Source organism: Myxocyprinus asiaticus, chromosome 42 (assembly GCF_019703515.2).
Source record: "Myxocyprinus asiaticus isolate MX2 ecotype Aquarium Trade chromosome 42, UBuf_Myxa_2, whole genome shotgun sequence".
NCBI lineage: Eukaryota > Metazoa > Chordata > Actinopteri > Cypriniformes > Catostomidae > Myxocyprinus > Myxocyprinus asiaticus.
The window spans coordinates 11,202,316-11,225,510 of NC_059385.1; the positions used below are offsets into that span (position 1 = coordinate 11,202,316).

Below are 23,195 nucleotides of genomic sequence, written 5' to 3' on the forward strand. Positions count from 1 at the left end.
GCAAGCATTGTCTGATTGCATGCTTTTTGCTGCATGATCTTGACAGCACGCCAAATCCTTGATTTGCAATTAATCCTTCTAAGCTAACAGAGACAGGAAGATTTAGTGTGTCGTAGTCTGGTGACAATTGCATTGTTGGTGTAACGCGATTAGGTCATTGTAAGAGTTTTGCAGACGGCATGTGTAATTCAGGACGCAGAACAAGGAAGGAACTCAAGACATCTGACCATGTCGTAATGCTTGTGGTTTTGTAAATGTTTATCTCAGTCTGGTAGAAGTCAGGTTAGAGTTTCCATCTCTTTTCTGTTCATTCATTCTTGCTCCCCGAGGAGCCATAAAATCTTTGCGCATGGAGCTGACACTTCAGATGTTAGGGCACTTCGACCCATTTATGTGAAAAAGTTAATATGGTTCATCGGTAAGGAAAGGGTACAATGGCCTATAATAGGTATGGCAAGGTGACAAAATTATCTAGATTTTATTTTTATTTTTTATATATATATATTTTTAGCACCAGTGCTGTAATTAGCATGGTAAGATTGTGTTGCGTATGGGTGGGAATCACAAGGTAACTGGCGATATGATATAATATCGATATTTAGGTCACGATACAATATTTTTGCGACCCTTTATTTTTGGTGTATTACGATTCAAAACTATGATACATTGCAGTATTTCACTCAATGTTTATCATTCATCTTCATCGAACTTAAGAGAACTGTTTCCAAATAACCAAATTGATTGCAGCATTGATAAATTAATATAAAAGTGCCAGTTTACAAAACAAGGCCTGTTTATTTCTTAATATCTATGTACAATGCAAAACCTTAAGTATTTAAGACCATAATGGCTCCCTATTTCTGTGGTTATGTCAATGTAGCTAGTCTTTCTAAAAGTAAATTGTAGTATTTATAAATACAATAGTAGCCTAAACACTTCAAAAACATAATTTTTTACAGTAATAATGTGTATTGAATAATAACACAGTTTCAATACACATAAGTATAATAGATTTCACCTAAAAGGTTAGCTTATTTTATATGATATTTAATTTTTTGTCATTTGCCAAAATACCCTATGTTACTACTGTAAACAGGGATCGTACAAGGTGCTTGAAGTCCTCAAATTTAAGTCCTGGAAGACCCTTGAAAATAGCCATTTTTACCAAGTGGTGCTTAAAAAGTTCTTGAATTATAGAAAAGCTTAAAATACATTGCTTAAATCATTTAATAAATGAAACGTATTTATTTATTTTCGGAAAAACACGACAACAGACCACAAGACCACTGCTGAAGCAGGCAGCGCATAGACGGCGCTGTCACGTGGCACCTGTTACTTTTGGCAGCGCTGTTCAGAATGGGCCAATCACAATCAAGTGTTACTGGAGGATTTAAAAAATACATATTTTATAGATACTGCTGTTGTGGATTTAACAAGTATGAACCTTTGCAACTATCAGTTTTAATTACAATTTACTCTCCAGAGTGAAAAGATTATGAGATGTAAAACGTTTTGAATGATTTGAATGCAGATCAATGGAGGATTCAGTTTTGTGAGCCGTCTAGTGCTCCCTGCTTTAAAGAAAGCTTTGTGTCTCACAAAATAGGTTATTTCTGACAACATTTTTGTCAATATTAAAATGTAGTCATGAAAAAGCTTTCAAATAGAGACAATTTGACTCTGTTTTGCAAATTATTTAGAAAATATATTTGAAATTTTTAATTGCCTGAAAAACAAATTCTTGTACCCTTCATCTGGTACACCACTTCTATGACATGTAAAGTTATTTGTGTGTTTATTTTGTACTTATTTGTAATAAAAGCATTAGTGCAAGGCCGAACAAGTGTGCAAAAAAGCAAAACAAAATTATAAATAATAATTTTAATAATTTAAAAAGAATGTTTGTCCCTTGATTTCATGTTATTGGTTTTATCAATGTTAAAACCTTTTTTTTATTTTTTTTTTTTAGTTTTAACATTTTTTAAATACAAAAAGTTGTAGAAAATAATTAAGGTCAAAGTTCAGAGGCTGCTTAAATATGCATATAGTGATTTTTCCCAGCATGTTAAAAAGTTATTCACATTTTAACTGTAATATTTTACACACAAAAATATTTGGTGTTGTAACCCATTTAACCCTCGTTAATGTTAACTTAGTTGCTTCGTTCGTGAAACAAAATTAAATAATAAAAGAAAGAACAACAGTCAAGTTGTCCTTCATGAATACAAATTTGTCAACATGTTACAAAATGTTTACGCTCAGCGTTTATAGGCAAAAACTGAACTGAATGGAAAATTTCTATATTTTGTATGTTGAAAAGTCAAATTTTTTTGAGAATGACCCATTTGCAATTTCGGTCAGTTCCTTACATAAATCTGTTGTGTGACTTTAGAAAACATGAAACACAGCACATGAGTCATATGGACTACTGTTTACGAACCCAGTTATTCACTTTTGTTGGAAAGCGAAATGTGTTTTAAGGGAGCACACTACAATTGCACATCGGTTTCGTCATGAATGAACCAAGAATTGTTACTATGTGAATGTGTAGTTAAAGATGCACATTGAGATATGTTATACTTGTAATAAGTGGTGTTTTATAAAAATAAATTAACTGAATAAATAAAATATTTTTATTTAAAATTAACAAAAATTTGTTTTAATGACATCTCGAGCATAGTCCTTGAAAACAAATAAAAATGTGCTTAAAAGCCCTTGAATTTAACTTTGAAACATCTGTACAAACCCTGTGTAAAACTGTAATGATAAATACTACCTGTTTCCTCCAACGTCTTCACAATGATAAATTTTTTTCCCATCACCATATTAATGTGGAAAAATTTAAATAATGACATCGATATTTGGCATGCAAATACAACATCAGGAGGAAAAAACATCACGATACTTTTAACATATCGATATTTTTTCACACCTCTGGTGTTGCTGTCACAAAGAAAGTGTTTTTAAGTTTGTTGTCTTTGGTTGTTGCGCTGCGTGTCGCTGTTGCAGCATCGTGTGCAGGACCACCATGTTTTTAAGATGCCATATCAAATTAAAAGAATTCCGCTGCGTCTAGCTTTTTTTAACGCAAGAACGCATTCGGTCTGAATGGCCCCTTAGCTGTTACACAGTCTGCATGGTCAAACCCATTCAGAAAAGTGGCTTCTTTAAAATCATCCTCTTTAAAGAACTAGACTGTTGCATTAGATCTTGTATAGTTTTTTGCACGCCTGCCACGTTTTTAAGAGTTTTAAGATGCCTTTAAGAGTTACAAATAATCAAACTTTTTTAAATGTGTCGCAAGACCTCTGCATTCTGTTTCATTTTGTTGTGCTCTGTCTAGCTGTTTTTGAAAGCTGTTTTGTTCCATGTAAAAACACTTGAAACCAGCATAATTATATTAGATATTATATTATTGTTCCTTAAACAGAGAAATCGATTTTGCACATATTCCATATTCCCTATTCCTCACTTTATGGGTAATGTGACACATTGATGGCAGTGAGCACTTGCCTTTACTTTGACAAACTCCGCTGCATCAGTTTGGGGATCATATGAATTATTTAGTCTTTAGAGGTCACAAACTCCAACACAATGTTGAGGGATCTCTTTTCCAGACGTGACAAGGTCAAGTTCACACTTCTGCTGCCAAATCTTTGGCTTAGGTGTTAAACGGACCTCAGTACACACAGTATACAGAGTCAGAGCTGCAGGAACGGGTCAGCATCGAGATTAGTTGCTCACACAAAGCAGGTTTGTTATAAATGGTAGCAGCAATAGCAAAGACTTTGATAAAGGGCTTAAAAGCTACACTGGCATAAAAATAGATTAGGTCTGTCTATGCTAATGACACACACACACACACACACACACACACACACACACACACTTGTCTTTATTTTTTTAGTTAAGTATGAAGTCATACCCTTCAGGAATCAGGTCAACCTTTTTAGACCAAATGATTAAAGGACGAGCTATAAAAAAACCTCAAACTGTAAAATGTCTTTAGCTAACTCAAGCACATTTGACAAAGTGATAGTGTCTGAGTTGAAACTTTTTAAATGTTACGTTTTGCCACTTTATTAAAAGGCAGTGGAAACAAAGTGAGAAGAAGGGTAAATGGGATCGGGAAATTAACAGAGCCGGACTTGAACATGGGCCGCACATACTGTAAGTGACACAGTGCAACATGTCAGAGCACATATGAGGCCACGTGTCCCACAAAAGCTTTAAACTAAAAGTCAACATGAAACACATTTTCAACCTATTTTACTTCCATAATGTGCACTCAAAAAAAAAAAAAAAAAAAAAAGAAATTCACTGAACTTAATTAAATTGAGGAAAATTTTCCATGCAATTAAATGACATTTTTCCAACAAAAAATAATTGCTTTGAACTGACTTGTTCTAGTTGTACAAACTTGAATTCATTTTGTCAAACCAACTAGATAAGATCTAATAAATTGTCTTAAGTTGATCCAACGAAATTAATTTTATGAACCATTAGTGTATGCCGGGTGAGCAAGTGTAACGACAGTGAAATCGTTGTACTGTCAGTTTGATAGCAACTGCTTATAGAGCTAAGCAGCACTCAAATCAAACATCACCAAAAGTGAGAGTCCATCCTCAACCTAAGAACAAGCTCCAATCTTCACCACAATGGTAACTCCAAAAACTCCAGCCTAACAAATGCCAATATAACACAGCATTAAACATGAACAAATCTCTTCCTATTCTTATCTTACTCAAAAATGCATAAAATAACACTTAGTTTTAACATTTGTTAAGTTCATCTGCATTGAAACTAGCACCTGCCACCCACAAAATGCGACGAATCCAGTCCGCAAGCTCCTCGTCCAAATACATTTCATGCACGGGTAATTTTGCTCATCTACCCGCAACAGGCGGGCGGCCTCTAAGACGTCTTGGAGTGACACATGACAAGAAATACTGTTAGTCATAAAGACACGTGCTTGAAGAAACACACTTTATTATATTTTTAAGAACAGACAAAAGAAAAGCCATCAGTGCTTGTGTCTGATTTACTGTTTGTTCAGAGACGTGCAGCGCAAGCCTGTCTCGTGGAACAAGCGCATGTAAAAAGTTTTCACTCTTGTTTTTTTCGTCTAAAAATTCATTTGCAAGAATAATGTCGTCTATGAGAATGCTGCAAATGATCTCTGATCATCTCAGGAGGTGCTGTGAGTTTAGTTCGCTTTATTTCCACATGGTTAGCATGCATTGTGAGCACAACTCTGCAGATTCAGTAATATATATCTTTGTATTAAAGAAACAAAGACAAAAGTGATTAAATCATAAAGTAATACAAGACACGTTCACCTTGAACCTAAAATTGAGTTCTATTTAATTTTTTTTAGGCAGCATTAACTGTATTACCAAAACGCAATACAAACACAAATTCAATAAGAACACACATTTGGCAGCATTATTTTGGGAACACAAGGGAATTTATTAGGCTTATTTATTATGATTATTATTGTCTTTACATTTATAATTGTCTTTAATTCTTAATCTGTAGGCTGTTGGTAATTTTCCACCTGGTGTCGTTGACGGATACTTGCGTGATGGCAAATGGAGCCGTTGGAGATGGTAAATATTTAAGTAAGGTGGTTAAATAAAAAACATAATTATCGAGATACAGTATATATCGAATTTCATCAATTTGCTGAAAAATATAGAGATATAATTTCTGAAGCCATATCGCTCAGCCGTAATCCCATTGCTAGTAATGCAAGTTGATGTTGTTTAATACTGTAGTAGTAATGTTCATTAAAATTGTACAAAAATTATTTTTGGACATCAGATTTATTTAGGTAAAAGTTACTGAAATGTTTAAGTAAAATTTACTCTCTCACATCAATATTATGTCATGAAATTAAGTATATTTTATACTTAATCGTAAATTTATTTGTCATTTTGTACAGTGTTGGGGGGAGGGATTAAAAAATAAGAGCACTTGGTAAGATCAACTGAAAAGGGAAGTTCTTAGAAAAATGAATGAAATCTTTAGAACAAAAATATATTTAATAGAAATTGGATGACTTTTTGTAATTCTCAGCTGTAAAATATTTCGTCAGCTAGAAATTGCTCTTGTGAGTACAGTCTGTGTAAATAGATTTTTTTAAACTCCTTATTATCACAAATTACTGAAAAAGTACTGAAAATGTATTGTTCCAAAGGTGTGAAAAGAAAGTAAATAGGGTTAGTTAGTAGAAATTTTACGTGAACATGACAACATTTTTGCAATTTAAAATGTACCTGCTGTATAACATGTTTGGCTGCAGTTTTCTAGTGAAATGTCCAGCTGGGGGCGCCAAAAGCGAGTAAAATGATGTCGTATTCAGATGAAGTTATAAGCTGAATTTTAGATGGATGTTTTTAAAACATACCTCCTTAACCTAAAACTTTTTCCTGAATAGTGTTTTAAAATATAAATGAGATGTTTAAAAATACATCCTTACCTAATCAATGCCTAAACCTAACTACTAGTGTTTTACAATATAAATGAGACGTTAAAAATTACATCCATTCCTAATCATTGCAAAAACCTAACCAATAGTGTTTTAAGATGCAGAAGTGAATTGAAAAAGCACATTTTCTGAAGCAACCACATAATTTCTTGCCACTTCTATGATTCTGTCGTGTCACGCGTCAGCCTGAGATCAAGGCTGGACTTGAAAAATAAAAATAAGTATTTATAAAGTCATGATTTGAGTGAAAGTGAATAAAACACACAAAGTTGTTGTAGCACCTCTAGTGTACATTTCACCTGGAAACTGCAGGGAATTGTACCTGGAGACACGTACTGTATAACAAGTTTTGCAAAAATGTAAATAGAGTCACGTTTTCACTATGGGACCAGGTTTGTTTGATTTTATATGAATTTTTACCCAGCTCTTATTGTTAGCAAAAGTGTAAACAAATTTGTTTAAAATTGTATCCGCCATGTTTAGTTACTGTACAACTCCCATGGCAACCTGGTGACTTCCATCCCCTCTCACCTGTGTTGCACTCTTGCTTTGTTTTTATCTGTTCTTGATTGCCTCTGAGCTGTTGACCCTCTTGAGTGCTCAGGTGCTCAGTGGCACAGAGACACTGGCAGCAAGACAGAGGGAGAGGGAGAGAGAGAGAGAGAGAGAGAGAGAGAGAGAGAGAGAGAGGAAATGTAATGGCCTGTGAGAAAGACAGGTTATGAGAGAACGAGGGAAAGAGAGGAAAGAAAAAACAAAAGAGCTAGATGGAGAGAAAAAGAGAGTGAGTGAGAGCAGGAGAGCAAGAACGTGGCCTCTCTGACGTTTCCCTGCTGCATATGCAGCTGATAGTATCTGGCAGGGCCTGGCTCTCTGGGGAGCCCTGTAATCTGTTCCATCAGCGTTTACTACCGAACAAATTAACTAAGACAAGCACCGCCGCCTGAGCCATCAGAATTCTTCCATTAGGAAAATTATAAAGCTATTATGGGGAACAATTTGGTCCTTTATATAAACGTCTTTCATGGCAGGGCTACAGGGCTTCCTTGAAAGACACCAGGGGGGCTGGATGGAATACCCCAGGGAGCATTAGTATTGATACGAGTGCCACGCTGGTCCAGTATACCACATGCTGTATTATGATACATGTTAGCTTTAATCTTGGCAGCATGGCCTTAAAAAAATCGCTGCATGGTGTTGTTAAAGAATATGAAGACAATGATATATAGGTAACGCTTTAAAAAAATGGCTCTATACGTTAATTTGAGTGCATTAGATATCATGAACGAACAATGAGGAATATATTTTTAATAGCATTTATTAATCACTTAGAAAGTACTTATTTATAAATAATATTCTATTGATTATTGTTAGGCTAGTCCATGTTAGATCATAAAGCATTAACAAATGTTAACATATCCCGTTTTTAACATTAAATGTGTAGAAATTAACATTTAAAGGAACGCTCCAGGTTCAATACAACTTAAGCTCAATTGACAGCATTTGTAGCATAATGTTGATTACCACAAAAATAATTTAGACTTGTCCATCGTTTATTAAAAAATAATAATAATAAAAATTAAAAATGCAAATAATTTGGTTGCAGTAAAAACTTACAATGGAAGTGAATGGGCCAATCCATAAACATTGAAATACACATTGTTTAAAAATTGTAGCCATAAGACATCAATTGCGTGTTAACAATTTTAGTGTGATAAAATCAAAGAATTATCTGTTATTTTGTCATGACAATGAAGTTTTAATATTGGCTATAACTTTAGAAAGATATTATTAGTAAGTGATTTTATCACAATAATAAAATGTTAACACGTATAATATTGTGGCTATACATTAGAAACAGTGTGTTTTTTTAAAGTTTACGGACTGGCCCCATTCACTTCTATTGTAAGTGCCTTATTGTAACTGCAATTTTTTTAAATAAAAGAGAGACAGTTGAAATTATTTTTATGGTAATCAACATAATGCCACAAATGCTGTTGATTGAGCTTAACTTGTATTGAACCCGGAACAGCCTTTTAAGCAATATTAATAAATGTTGTAAAAGGTATAACGCAACAGTTAATTATGTTAAACAGCCTTATTGTAAAGTGTTATGAGATATATCTATTATGAATATGGGTGAGTAATGTATATACAGTGCTCTGCAGCACGTGCATACATTTTGTGTACATGTCATAACAGTGGATTGTTAGGGTAAACACATTATGCCAGAGTATTTCCGTCACCGTTACACCATGAATATTAATAACAAACAAATTCAGACATCCTGCCTTGGCTGTTTAGAAATGCCACAACCATATCCCACTTATATAGCATGACGTTTTATCTAAAACATGTCCTGTTGACCCAGAAACCAATGATCCACACCCGTCTCTGGGAATTATATTTTAAAACCAAATATGCCCCTGTGGATCAACCCCTTAGTCATGTACCTTGCCGAATTCGGCTAGGTGAACAACGCTCCGTCTGAGTGTTTTGTGGAGATTTGTGTCTTTCTACGAGGAAAGAGGAGGTGATAATAACAGAGAAGAGTAAAAATGGGGCGAGACTGTAGTGACTCAGCCCCCCAGTTGTTGTGTTGGAGGTTTGGGGAGTCTGGCGCACAGAGTTCCAGCCTAATTAAGTTGATTTGTTCCCAGCATCTGGCCCCCAGATGTCAGACAATATTCTTTAGCTCAGCTCCCTGCTGTTGAGAGGAGAAAAGTGGGACTGCGGGGACCGTAGATTGCTGACTTTTCATGAGGCCCACGGGGGGCGGGACTGCAGCACGTTGTCGGTGACCGATTGATGCGGCAGCCAATCTCAGCTAGTTTGACGCAACTTTCGAGGGAATCGGATTGGTCCATTCGAGTGAGCTATTGAGAACAGTTTATGGCCGCAACATGTCTGCAGGTGCATACCGAACAATATTCTCACACCTTATAAAACGTGTTTCCTGGAATATAGATGCGATGTTTGGTGAGAAGGTTTTGTCATATTGTTTTATAGCTTTCGTCAAGTTGCGAATGCGACTGGTCTGAAGTAAGCGACCTTGCTTGTAAACAGTTCCTAATAACGTTACCGGCCACTGATGTTTTATTTACTCCCCACAGCCAATTTTTACTTGCATTCAGCACTTGGCTCATGTTTATTTTGGTGACCCTGGTCCCGTGAACCTATAAACTTAAACCTAACCTCTAAAATCTGATTGGAATGTTGTTCCAGGACCAACAAGGATTTTCTACTTGGTAAATTCCTTGTCACTCCTGTCCTGTTGAGCACAAATCAATTCCAATAGTCTGAAACTGAAATCATTGTCAGTTTCATAACTCCTGTGTCTAATGTGATTTATTTGCCTAAATCGTTACTCTGAAACCTCATGTCATTGTATTTCTTATCTGTCCTCAGAAAGAACTGGATGCCACTGCCACAGCCCTGGCCAACAGACAGGATGAAAGTGAGCAGTCCAGGAAAAAACTCATCGACCAAAGCCGCGAGTTCAAGAAGAGTACTCCAGAGGTGAGAGCTGATTTTCCAAAGATATAATGCTCAATTGTAGTGGGGCGAAGAGGAATTTGAATGCCTAATTGACATATAGGCACATCCTGGTCTCTTGGGCACCTGTGAATGATAGTACCATGTCCTGGCATTAGATATCAGTTGGTGTTATTCTTAAAGTTATTTTATAATTTACTCATCCTCATGTTCTTCCTGTATGACTTTATTTCTTTTGTGGAACACTAAAGGAGGTGTTGGGCAGAATGTCAACCTTAGTAACATTAATGACAGAATTAAAATTTTTTCTTTTAATGCTTTCATTCTGCCTCCAAACCAACTGCTTGTTTTAAATTTGCACTTTGTAGAGTTGCATTCCTGTTTTTGCGATTGTCCTACTTGATTTCTTGAGCAAGGCCACACTGCTGGATTACTTTTCGGCTTTTGCACTTGTCTGAAACTTGGTGTGGCCTCATAAGAGAGGTCAGTGGCAGAGAAACCAGAGGATATTATGGTTTATCCATTTAGGGAATACTTTGTCTGCATGACTAGCGGCCGACTGTCGTGTCCAGACCATAAGGTTGGCTGTTAGGTCATGTTCTGGGGGAAAAACCGACGATGCATTTTAGCAAGACAGTAAGGATCAGTGATTCTCTATTTACTGAAAACCCTTTGTGATCTGATAGAGTCCTGAAACAAACGTAGACTGACAGTAGTAGAACATTATGACTACTGGATCATGATGTTTATCAGCAGTTTATGTTCTGTTTAGAAGTCGATTTTTTTTTTTTTTTTAAACATGTGGTCATGATACTCATAGGCTCGGTTGTGGTCCTTTAGTAATTATGGATTCAAAATCTAGAATCATGTGAAATTCTTCCTTTTGCTTAGCACCAAGACACATGGAGGCAAGATGTACTGTAGTAATTGTAACATTCCCTCGAAGACATAGTACAGCTCTCAAAAGATGTCTAGATCAGTGCCATCAAAATTGCTAATTGTACAAAAGTAAACAAAAATTTTCTTAAAATCTGAAATACATTGAAATGTATTTTTATCACCCATTAACCACATAGGCCCCAACACAAAATTATATGCAATACGACATGTGGTCAGCCTAAACTATGTTTATCCTTGTTGCATGTAAACTTGAATATTTAATGTAGTCTTGTTTGTATTTTTTTCCTTTATGTATTTTATTCATGGTTTTTGAGTATGAGGGCATGTCCATGCTATGACCTGTCTACTTTGGCTACCAAGTGACAGATGAGTTTGCCCAAAAATTACAAGCATTTTAATTGACGCCTTTGATGTCAGGAACAAAGAATGCTTTGGGAAGAGTTTTTTCCTCCCTTTTAAAAGTTGATAAGCCTATTTATTTATATGCAGCTAGATGCATGTCATTATTTGTATTTAGCGTTGCCATTTTTGGGTCGTGACCCACCTATTGAGAACCACTCATCTAGAGAACTAAATCACAGGACTTTCTTTTCACTCTTTGATGAATATTATCCTTATCAGCATAAAGAAAGTTTAATGATGATGTCAGACAGGTGCCTCCGCCCTTCAAAATGCCAAATCCATATAAATCCTTGCTATGTTTGATTTGAAAAGTCTCAGCCAACCATCTCTCATATCGAGTACTCAAGGGCTCCGCAGCGCTCCGGCCAACGTTATCTTTGATTACGGCTGCCGTCCCCTCCTACCCTCCTCCCTCTCGCTCCCTCTTTCCTGCCTCTCATTTAGCAAATTCCTCACGAGTTACCACTCCCAGAGAGTGCTGATGAATAAATGGAAAATAAAAAACCTGTTTTGTCTCCGGAGCCTCAATAAATCAGTCCCCCTTTTCCATTTAAAATGTCCAGGGCTGCAATTTATGTCTGCGCTTAATAACCCGTTACTAAATTAATCGTGCTGGGGGTTTTGGCTGGGAGGCCACTCGTTCTGAGATTCTGTGAACCCTGTAAAAGAAAAAAAAAAGCAGTCCGAGTGCCTCTCTGCCCAGTACCCAAGGTGCAAGACATCAACGGCCTCAGTCAGAGAGGGGAAATTCTCTCTGATGAGGAAAGCTGGAAAGTTACCTTAATGGCTGAGCTGTTGTATTTGGAATTAATGTGGCATGGCAACATTACTGTAACGTTATTTCTGACGCAGTGCACACCCTGATGTACAATGCCCTAAAAAGTATTTGGACACTTGAACCACACTTAAAAATGCATGCATGTCATTACATAATATTACAAACATTATATATCAAATCAAGTGGCATTTATTTTGAAGAATATAGCACAAAAACACTTTAGAAATTAAGTTTATTTGGTTCAAATATTAAAACAATGGATAAACTGTTCAAATGATGTCTAAGCCTATTTGGACACTTTATGGTTGTCAAAAGTTAGTGGAACTTGAGGAACTAAAGCTGTGGTTACTCTGCTAGGACACCTGTGTGAACTTGAGGGTAAGCCCCGTCTGGCAGTCCGAAGAAGTTGTACTCAGAACTGTCATATCCTGCCGGAGATAGGAGGCAGGGGCGAGAAGCCTACCCCCATGCTGCCGTGTTAGCACACTGAAACAGCAATGTGATGGATTTTGAGCAGACTTATAAAGCATTGGCTTACATGTGATTGGCTAGGAGTTACCTAGCTAATGGTGCGATGATGTACAGCTGCTAGTCTTCCCGCTAGAACTACGCTGCGCTTACATTTCTGAAAAAAGCTTTAGCATTGTTTGGTATGTTTTATCTCTGCATTGAAAAGCATCCATTTTTAAGTGTGGCTTAAGTGTCCTAATAGTTTTTTGGGGCCAATGTACTGTGTTGTATTTCAAAAAATATTTTAATATTTTAGCCTATTTTTAAGATTTACGCATTTCATTTTTAATAAAAATAAAATTCTAATAAAATTGAATTGTGCAATTTGTAACAATTCAATTAATAAATCTTAAAATGTTTATTTATTTTGTATTTTTTGTTAAAGATTACTCTTATGGAATTTTGTTATTAAATTGAAATGAAATTTCATACATTTTTTAGTGTATAATTCTCATGCTGAATTTAACAGCTTAATTTTAGTCGTATTTTTGCATATTTTTGATTGTGTACATTTAGAAAGATACTGTAATTTGCAGTTTTTGTTTCTCAGTTTCTCCATATCCATTTCCATTTTCAGTGCTCCAAACGTTTCCCTGCTGTTGTGTAATTGTTATTGACTCGTCATTTATGTAGCTTCTTCATAGTTGTGCTTCACTTCAGGATGCAGGTTGAAAAGTTTATTGTCTGCTATGTAATGTCAATGTGAGAGATCGGGATTTGTTAGATTGACCTGTTATTTTCCAAGCGATTACGCAATGTCTGTTTTCCTCGGCCTGCACCTGTGAAGTAAATAATCCTAAGCAGCCTTTAAGTTTGACACAGATCACTTCATTTTGTAATTTTTCAAACATAAATATTTAACCCAAACTACCGGTGCGTTTGATCCCGTTTTGTTTAGTTTCTTGTGCTGCTCATTGAGATTTTAAATATGATGTGATGGAGACTGAAAGAGACCACTCATCGGCACCAAAATTATATTCAGGGCTGCCTGCGTGATGAAAATATTTTCATAAGGCCATGAGCATTACCTCCCTTCAGCTTTCACATATTTCGAGTTTATGCATTAGACACCATGATAAAAATCACATATTTAACATTCTTGTTCAGAGCATTTCGCCACATGAAAAACACCACAACTTGAAAAGCGCTTTTAAAATATGCAGAGCGTTTGATGGCTACTAAACTGCACAAACGTTGAAAGCAGTGCTAGTATAACTTCTCTTTAAATGCAGTATTTGATTAAAGTCGATATGAATTTGATGTTCACAACCCATTGTATCTCAGTAATGTGATAAGGAAGGATATTCAATAAGAAAGAAATATAGGGCAGGACTTATTTTTATTAATCAAGAATTTATTAGATCATGACAGGGGATTGGAGGGGAGGAGTTCAAGGGTTTGGTGATGTCAGCCAAAAAGGAAAGTAATTTCAGAGGCGGAGCAAGTTACTACATTTATATTAAATATTACAAAGACATTTTTTTCTACTTTGGAATAAAGTGAAAGTAAATGGTAAGAAAGTAAATACAATAAAGCCAATTATGATTTCATATCTCAATTGATGTTTGTGGTGAAGAACATCTTGTGAGTCTTTATATATATATATATGCACACTGGCGGCCAAAAGTTTGGAATAATATACAGATTTAGCTGTTTCGGAAGGAAATTGGTACTTTAATTCACCAAAGTGGCATTCAACTGATCACAAAGTATAGTCAGGACATTACTGATGTAAAAAAACAGCACCATCACTATTTGAGAAAATTCACTTTTGATCAAATCTAGACAGGCCCCATTTCCAGCAGCCATCACTCCAACACCTTATCCTTGAGTAATCGTGCTAAATTGCTAATTTGGTACTAGAAAATCACTTGCCATTATATCAAACACAGCTGAAAGCTGTTTGGTTCATTAAATGAAGCTTAACATTGTCTTTGTGTTTGTTTTTGAGTTGCCACAGTATGCAATAGACTGGAATGTCTTAAGGTCAATATTAGGTCAAAAATGGCAAAAAAGAAACAGCTTTCTCTAGAAACTCATCAATCATTGTTTTGAGGAATGAAGGCTATACAATGCTTGAAATTTCCAAAAAACTGAAGATTTCATTCAAAGGTGTACACTACAGTCTTCAAAGACAAAGGACAACTGGCTCTAACAAGGACAGAAAGAGATGTGGAAGGCCAGATGTACAACTAAACAAGAGGATAAGAACATCAGAGTCTCTAGTGTGAGAAATAGATGCCTCACATGTCTTTAGCTGACAGCTTCATTGAATTCTACCCGCTCAACACCAGTTTCATGTACAACAGTAAAGAGAAGACTCAGGGGTGCAGGCCTTATGGGAAGAATTGCAAAGAAAAATCACTTTTGAAACAGAAAAAGAAAAGGTTAGAGTGGGCAAAGAAACACAGACATTGGACAACAGATAATTGAGAGAGTGTTATGGATCTTAACCCCATTGAGCTTTTGTGGGATCAGCTAGACTGTAAGGTGCGTGAGAAGTGCCCAACAACACAAGCCACATCTATGGCTAGTGCTACAGGAAGTGTGGGGTGAAATGTCACCTGAGTATCTGGACAAACTGACAGCTAGAATGCCAAGGATCTGCAAAGCTGTCATTGCTGCACATGGAGGATTTTTTGATGAGAACTCTTTGAAGTAGTTTAAGAAGTTCTGAACATTTTTATTCAAATTGTAATAGTAATTTTTCATGTTATTAATGTCCTGACTATACATTGTGATCAGTTGAATGCCACTTTGGTGAATAAAAGTACTAATTTCTTTTCTATAAGAGCAAATTCTGTACATCCAAACTTTTGGCTGCCAGTGTATATATATATATATATAGATATATAGATATAGATATTGTTTATATTTTTCATATGCTTTCATGTTCCTAATTTTGTAGCATTGAAGGCTAGTACGAAGAACATCAAATGAGTCAATCCAAGAAAAGTGTTTACTCGAGAGATTATGAGTGTTGTGTATGCATCAGCCATTTTGATTGTTGCTGGCTTTGATGTTGCCTTAAAGGGGACGGCTGGTTGGCCTTTGGACGTTGTGATGTTAGTGTCCAGAGATTTCATTGGCTGCCAGGGCCGGTCAGAGAGAGCTGTGAACTGAATTGTCCTGACAAAATGAATACAGTAATTAGGGCTGATCCACTGGCACGACGCCCACGCTGGCAGACTGGCGTCTTACACTGTTAATTATTGCCGTCCCATTCCTAACACGACGTTAGGGTATTTACCAGGGACTGAATTTGTTACAGCGTATTACCCTGTGTGTGTGTAGACAGAGAGAGAGAGAGAGAGAGAGAGAGAGCACTGTGTGACTAGTACACTGAAAAATGCCTTTGATGTTGAAACTGTAATGGGTGGGGGGATGGGGGGTGGGGTTGGGATAGCAGGAACACCAGTGAGGTCTGGGGTCGACATATCCGGTTTGTAGGCCGGGGGTCATTCACAATAATCAGCTGCAACAGATTTTAAAGGTTTGCACACTTAAAGGATGGTTAAAAAAAACTGTTTGAAAAGTCATTAGATTTGGTGCATCTAATGGAGCATTCTAGACCAGTGGTTCTCAGCTTGTTCTTTTTGAAAACATTTGTTTTCTTACTTTTTTGTTTGTTTTTGGTTTTATTTCTGTAATTTATTTGAATGTAGCATTGTTTTTTTCCTCTGCTGTTTCCCATTATTTTGTTCCCTATTTTTTTCTCTGCTAATCAGATCAGAACTTTTTTGGGTTGTGACCTACTAGTTGAAATAAATCTAGCACTTGAATCTTTTAATGACATCTGCATTTTCTTTTGCAATACCTACCAAAATATTCTCAACATTCTTCTGTGTACTGTCAGAGGTGATTTGCTTTTACATGGTATCCTTGAAGAGGGGCTGACCTATTGAAGGCTTGTGTGGGAGAGACAGGTCAGGGATATCTGTCTCTCTGCCTAGCCTTCAGCTTCATGGGGGATTTTTGCCTGTTAGGGCCGTTCAATACCAAAATTTTGGCTTAGGTACGATATCAGCCCCTATTTCCCCAGTATCAATACTAAATCTATACAAACAGACAGTAGGTAGACCTTTGATTATGCGTGATAATACATGTCTGTCAATCTATGTAAACACAAAAAAAGCAAAAGGAAGACAAAACTATAAGTGCAATTGAAACAGCAAATACTTCATTAGTAGTTTTCATGTGTGTTCTTTGCTCACCCTTCCCCTCATTCTTTTTTGTAAAGGTTGAGAGCACTTGTTTAATGTACTGGTTCATTGTATTTGATCTGGCAAAGTGGGAAGGAGACTGGAGTGGAACTGATGGGGCTTGACTGTGTGCCACTTCCTGTCTTTCTCAGCTGACTTGATTGGCTGTTCCTCAGAGCTTCCTGTCTGATAGTCACCGGTTTTGGTCACACATTGTACACACATTTTTTTGCATATATATATATATATATATATATACACACACACACACAGTTACATTTATTTGTTTTCACATATCCCAGCTAAGCTGTGGTCAGAGTGCAGGGTCAGCCATGATACAGCACCCCTGGAGCAGATAGGGTCAAGGGCCTTGCTCAAGGGCCCAACAGTGGCATCAGTGGGGGCTTGAACCCCCAACCTTCTGGTCAGTAACCCAGAACCTTAACCACTGAGCCACCACTGCCCCGATGGAGCCACCAATATTCTGACTACTTCGTTTGTGTTTTTGCAAGTCCAGTCTTGAAATAGATCACTGTTGGTTATGTTCAATTGGTGATTTTTCACAAATAAACAATAGCTTCAGAATTTTTTGAGATCTATATATACAGGTGCATCTCAATAAATTAGAATGTCATGGAAAAGTTCATTTATTTCAGTAATTCAACTCAAATTGTGAAACTCGTGTATTAAATAAATTCAATGCACACTGACTGAAGTAGTTTAAGTCTTTGGTTCTTTTAATTGTGATGATTTTGGCTCACATTTAACAAAAACCCACCAATTCACTATCTCAAAAAATTAGAATATGGTGACATGCCAATCAGCTAATCAACTCAAAACACCTGCAAAGGTTTCCTGAGCCTTCAAAATGGTCTCTCAGTTTGGTTCACTAGGCTACACAATCATGGGGAAGACTGCTGATCTGACAGTTGTCCAGAAGACAATCACTGACACCCTTCACAAGGAGGGTAAGCCACAAACATTCATTGCCAAAGAAGCTGGCTGTTCACAGAGTGCTGTATCCAAGCATGTTAACAGAAAGTTGAGTGTAAGGAAAAAGTGTGGAAGAAAAAGATGCACAACCAACCGAGAGAACCGCAGCCTTATGAGGATTGTCAAGCAAAATCGATTCAAGAATTTGGGTGAACTTCACAAGGAATGGACTGAGGCTGGGGTCAAGGCATCAAGAGCCACCCCACACAGACGTGTCAAGGAATTTGGCTACAGTTGTCGTATTCCTCTTGTTATGCCACTCCTGAACCACAGACAACGTCAGAGGCGTCTTACCTGGGCTAAGGAGAAGAAGAACTGGACTGTTGCCCAGTGGTCCAAAGTCCTCTTTTCAGATGAGAGCAAGTTTTGTATTTCATTTGGAAACCAAGGTCCTAGAGTCTGGAGGAAGGGTGGAGAAGCTCATAGCCCAAGTTGCTTGAAGTCCAGTGTTAAGTTTCCACAGTCTGTGATGATTTGGGGTGCAATGTCATCTGCTGGTGTTGGTCCATTGTGTTTTTTGAAAAGCAAAGTCACTGCACCCGTTTACCAAGAAATTTTGGAGCACTTCATGCTTCCTTCTGCTGACCAGCTTTTTAAAGATGCTGATTTCATTTTCCAGCAGGATTTGGCACATGCCCACACTGCCAAAAGCACCAAAAGTTGGTTAAATGACCATAGTGTTGGTGTGCTTGACTGGCCAGCAAACTCACCAGACCTGAACCCCATAGAGAATCTATGGGGTATTGTCAAGAGGAAAATGAGAAACAAGAGACCAAAAAATGCAGATGAGCTGAAGGCCACTGTCAAAGAAACCTGGGCTTCCATACCACCTCAGCAGTGCCACAAACTGATCACCTCCATGCCACGCCGAATTGAGGCAGTAATTAAAGCAAAAGGAGCCCCTACCAAGTATTGAGTACATATACAGTAAATGAACATACTTTCCAGAAGGCCAACAATTCACTAAAAATGTTTTTTTTTATTGGTCTTATGATGTATTCTAATTTTTTGAGATAGTGAATTGGTGGGTTTTTGTTAAATGTGAGCCAAAATCATCACAATTAAAAGAACCAAAGACTTAAACTACTTCAGTCTGTGTGCATTGAGTTTATTTAATACACGAGTTTCACAAATTGATTTGAATTACTGAAATAAATGAACTTTTCCACGACATTCTAATTTATTGAGGTGTGTGTGTGTGTGTGTGTGTGTGTGTGTGTGTGTGTGAAATTTTCCGTGACCATATGAATTCATTTATTTTTCATCAATGAGCTTGTGTGAGTACCCTGACCTGACACCTAACCCTGTGAGGATCCCAGGGTCTGTTAGAAGAGCTGAATATATTTTTACCACCTTGTTTAGAATCCCTTTGTGCTGAGATATTGCACTGGGTCGTTAGAGCCGACAGCAGCGGGGCAAGGAATGGGAATAGGAGCCGGATTGGGAACCCTCCCTCTGGAGTTCTGGGGCTCGTCTGTCCCTGAGCTGCCTAGAGAAGAGTAATCTGTCTTCTTGAGGCGGCCTAGCCGACAACAGATTGGTCACGTTAGCTGAGCCTTCGCAACCCCCAGTGATCCTTTCAAACCCGCGCTATCTACAGTCCTATGGTCCGAGAACAACCTTTAAAGGGATAGTTCACCCAAAAAAGAAAATGTTGTCATCATGTACTCACCCTCTTGTTGTTCCAGATCCATATGACTTTCTTCCATGGAACACAAAACCAGTGTTGTCCCTGAGACTGGGAAGATCAAGGATAAGAGCCTGGGTATATCAAGAATCTAAATTCCCCTGTCTGTTTGATTGCATTAATTAGGCCATCAAATGCAAAAAGTCATCATTTGTTTGACACACACAGTGCTTGAAGTCATAGCATATGATTATAAGCCTTTATAAACCCATTTTCTCCTAACAATGTTGTTGTGTAAAGTCTGATCTGAAATTACTAGTTTACAATTGTCAGTTATTGTTCAAATCATTTATCGTAAAAGAAATGTTCCAGGATCAAATTCAAGTTAAGCTCTATGAACAGCATGCTGTTGATTACCACTGATTAAAAAAATATAATTGTACCTATTGTAAAGTAAAAAGATTTACCCACATCTAATATATAGTTTCTGAAGATATGGATTTAAACACTGGAGACATATGGATTACTTCTCTGTTTCCTTTATGTGATTTTTGGAGCAACAAAGGTCTGGATCACCATTCACTTGCATTGGATGGATCTACAGAGCTGAGATATTCTTCTAAAAATCTTTGTTTGTGTTCTGCTGAAGAAAGAAAGTAAATGGTGAGAGAATTTTCATTTTTGGGTGAACTATCCCTTTAAGTGCTTTATCAAAATTTCATGCTGCACGTTTCTGCTTTTAAGCCATCTGAAATGCTTTGCCCCATAGACTTCTATTGTAAGTGCATTAGTGTAAATGCAATTTTTGTTTGTTTTTTACAAACTACTAGGCGAGTCAAAATTTTCTGTGGTAATTGACAGCATGCTAGATGCTGCTGATAAGAGTTTAATTTGTCTCAAGACCTTAACATTCCTTTAAGGCCATTTACTGTATGAATCTCGTGTGACTCGTTAGCTGTTTGTAAATCAATACTCTTGAAACTGTATCTTGTGAAAGAATCACTATGTATTGTTTAGGAGTGAATGCTCGTTTTCTTTGTACAAAGACCACATCTACTACTGTTGTTTTTCACACTATCGTTGAATGAAAAAGAATACGGTATAGGCCTATTCTTCAACAGCAGATACGAACAGATACAAAGAATGCTTGCATTGTCACATTATTGTAGAGTGACAAAGAACACTTATATTCTTTGTTTGGGGTTTTATATGCAACCTTAGGTTGCCCAAACAACTTATTATTGTGTGAGTGAATGTGTGGGTGTTTGTTTGTGTGTCTTAATGTCTGCACGCACCCGATAACCCACACACTCATCTTCATCTCCTTGGGTGGGCAGTGTAGCGGCCTTGGAAGCGTGATCAGATTTCAGGCTGTCCTCCATCATTCCCAAGCAATTGGCTGTGCTGTCAGATCGTTAGATGCACACATATGCTGAATGCGCACATTTAAACATATACCCACTAAATGCACACACACACTCGTAAAGATCATACTCAGAGTAGATACAGTAATAGCACACACACTTACACAGACACCATTAACCCTAGATCCACTTACCTCTTTTCAACACTGGGCTTGCCTGTCCTGTGCTTTTCAGCACCATGGCTCATGGTAACCTCCGGAAGGCGGCCCTCTGAAGGGGCCCCGTCTCAATCACCTGGTCCCCAGTGTTAGATGTCCTAACAGAGATCTACTTTTACTGATTAATATACCGCTGAGGTCCTTGTCTGACTTGGGTTACTGATTCTTAAAGTATACGAGCACACACACATTCTGTTTCAAAACCTAGTGAGCTGTCTACGTAGGCAGCACTTTAAGGCATCATAGGCGCCCTCCCAATGCGAAGGCTGTTTCTAAAAGCTTAAATATGCTACCTCCTAAGTCCATGTTCACACTAATAGGTTTTTGTTTGAAAGCATCAAAGGAATATTCAGAGTTCAATTCAAGTTAAGCTCAGGTGACAGCATTTGTGGCATAATGTTGATTACCACAAAAATTAATTTCGACTCATCACTCTTTTTCTTTAAAAAAAGCAAATATCAAAGATACAGTGAGGCACTTACAATGGAAGTGAATGGGGCCAATTTTTGGAGAGTTTAAAGGCAGAAATATGAAGCTTCTAATTTTATAAAAGCACTTTCATTCTGTTAAAAAACATTTTTTTTTTTTTTTTAGCTGTAAAGATGTTTAAATTGTCATTTTTATAGTCATTTTAGTTTTTTTTTTTTGGTTCATTTAAGGTTCATTTTTGCTTTTTTTAAAGAAAAGGAGGGACAAGTCAAAATATTTTTTTGTGGTGATCAATATTATGCCACAAAGGGATAGTTAAAGGGATAGGTTAAAGGGATAGTTCACCTAAAAATGAAAATTCTCTCATTATATACTCACTCTCATGATATCCCAGGTGTGCATGACTTTCTTTCTTCACCAGAACACATTTGAAGAAAATTTGAAAAATATCTAAATATCAGCAGGTCCTTAAATTGCAAGTGAAATGTGATCCGATTTTTGAAGCTCAAAAAATCACAGACAGTCTGCATAAACATCATCCATATGCCTCCAGCTGTTAAATTAATGTCTTCTAAAGCGACACGATCGCTTTTGGTGTGAAAAAGGTAAATATTTAAGTACTTTTTTTAACTTTAAATCATGCTTCCAGTCAGAAGTGGTTCGCTTGTGTGACGTAATCACATTGGCATTTGAAACACATGAGAACTGACGCACGTGCGACACAGCCGGAAGAGCAATGCTGTTTACAAGTTAGAAGGAGGAACACTGTACAGAAGCTTTGTTGGTTTTGTTTGTGTGCTTATACTGGATGTCTCAACCAAGAAGAGAACATAAGATTACATCCTTATCATGGCAACGGTAATAAGTCACACGAGAGACCACCCTCTCGAGAAGCTTACTGGAAGCGATGATTTAGAGTTCAAAAGTACTTAAATATTGATCGTTTTTCGCAGCAAAAGTGATCGTATCGCTTTAGAAAACATTAACCACTGCAGCTGTATCAATGACATTTATGCTGACTGTCTGTGATTTTTGGAGCTTCAAAATCGGATCACCATTCACTTGCATTTTAAGAACCTACTGAGCTAAGATATTTTTCTAATATTCTTCAAATGTGTTCTGGTGAAGAAAGAAAGTCATACACACCTGGAATATCACAAGGGTGTGTAAATAATGAGAGAATTTTTGGGTGAACTGTCTGTTTAACTTGTATTGAACCTGGAATATTCCTTTAATTTCGCTACATTAGTGACTCTCATCCACACAAGAACAGCATTTTCCTCCACCGAAAACGGTTTCCTCCATTACCGCATACTTTGGAAAACAAAGACATTTGGAAACTGAAAATGGAGGCAAACTCCCAATTCGGCATGCCCAATTCCCAATGCGCTCTAAATCCTCGTGGTGGCACCTCAATCCGGGTGGCGGAGGACGAATCTCAGTTACCTCCATGTCTGAGACCATCAGTCCATGCATCTTATCACATGACTTGTTGAGCATGTTACTGTGGAGACCTAGCGCGTTTGGAGACTCACGCTATTCTCCGCGGCATCCACGCACAACTCACCACGCAGCCCACTGAGAGCGAGAACCACATTATAGCAACCACGAGGAGGTTAACCCAACGTGACTCTGCACACCCTAGCAACCAGGCCAATCGGTTGCTTAGGAAGCCTGATTGGAGTCACTCAGCACGCCCTGGATTCGAACTTGTGACTCCAGGTGTGGGAAAATGGAGTTTTTAAGCGAAAATGGATTACTGTGGCCACATGCATTAGATACAAAAT

The 23,195-nt window shown here is 37.3% G+C and overlaps 1 protein-coding gene across 1 annotated transcript in view; it reads left to right on the forward strand.

The window, feature by feature from the left end:
• LOC127432897 (homeobox protein cut-like 1) overlaps positions 1-23,195 on the forward strand; it is a 178,946-nt gene that overhangs the window by 36,672 nt on the left and 119,079 nt on the right. The window contains exon 2 of the mRNA XM_051684407.1: positions 9,899-10,009. Coding sequence (XP_051540367.1) covers positions 9,899-10,009 — 111 coding nt within the window. The remainder of the gene's footprint in view (positions 1-9,898; positions 10,010-23,195) is intronic.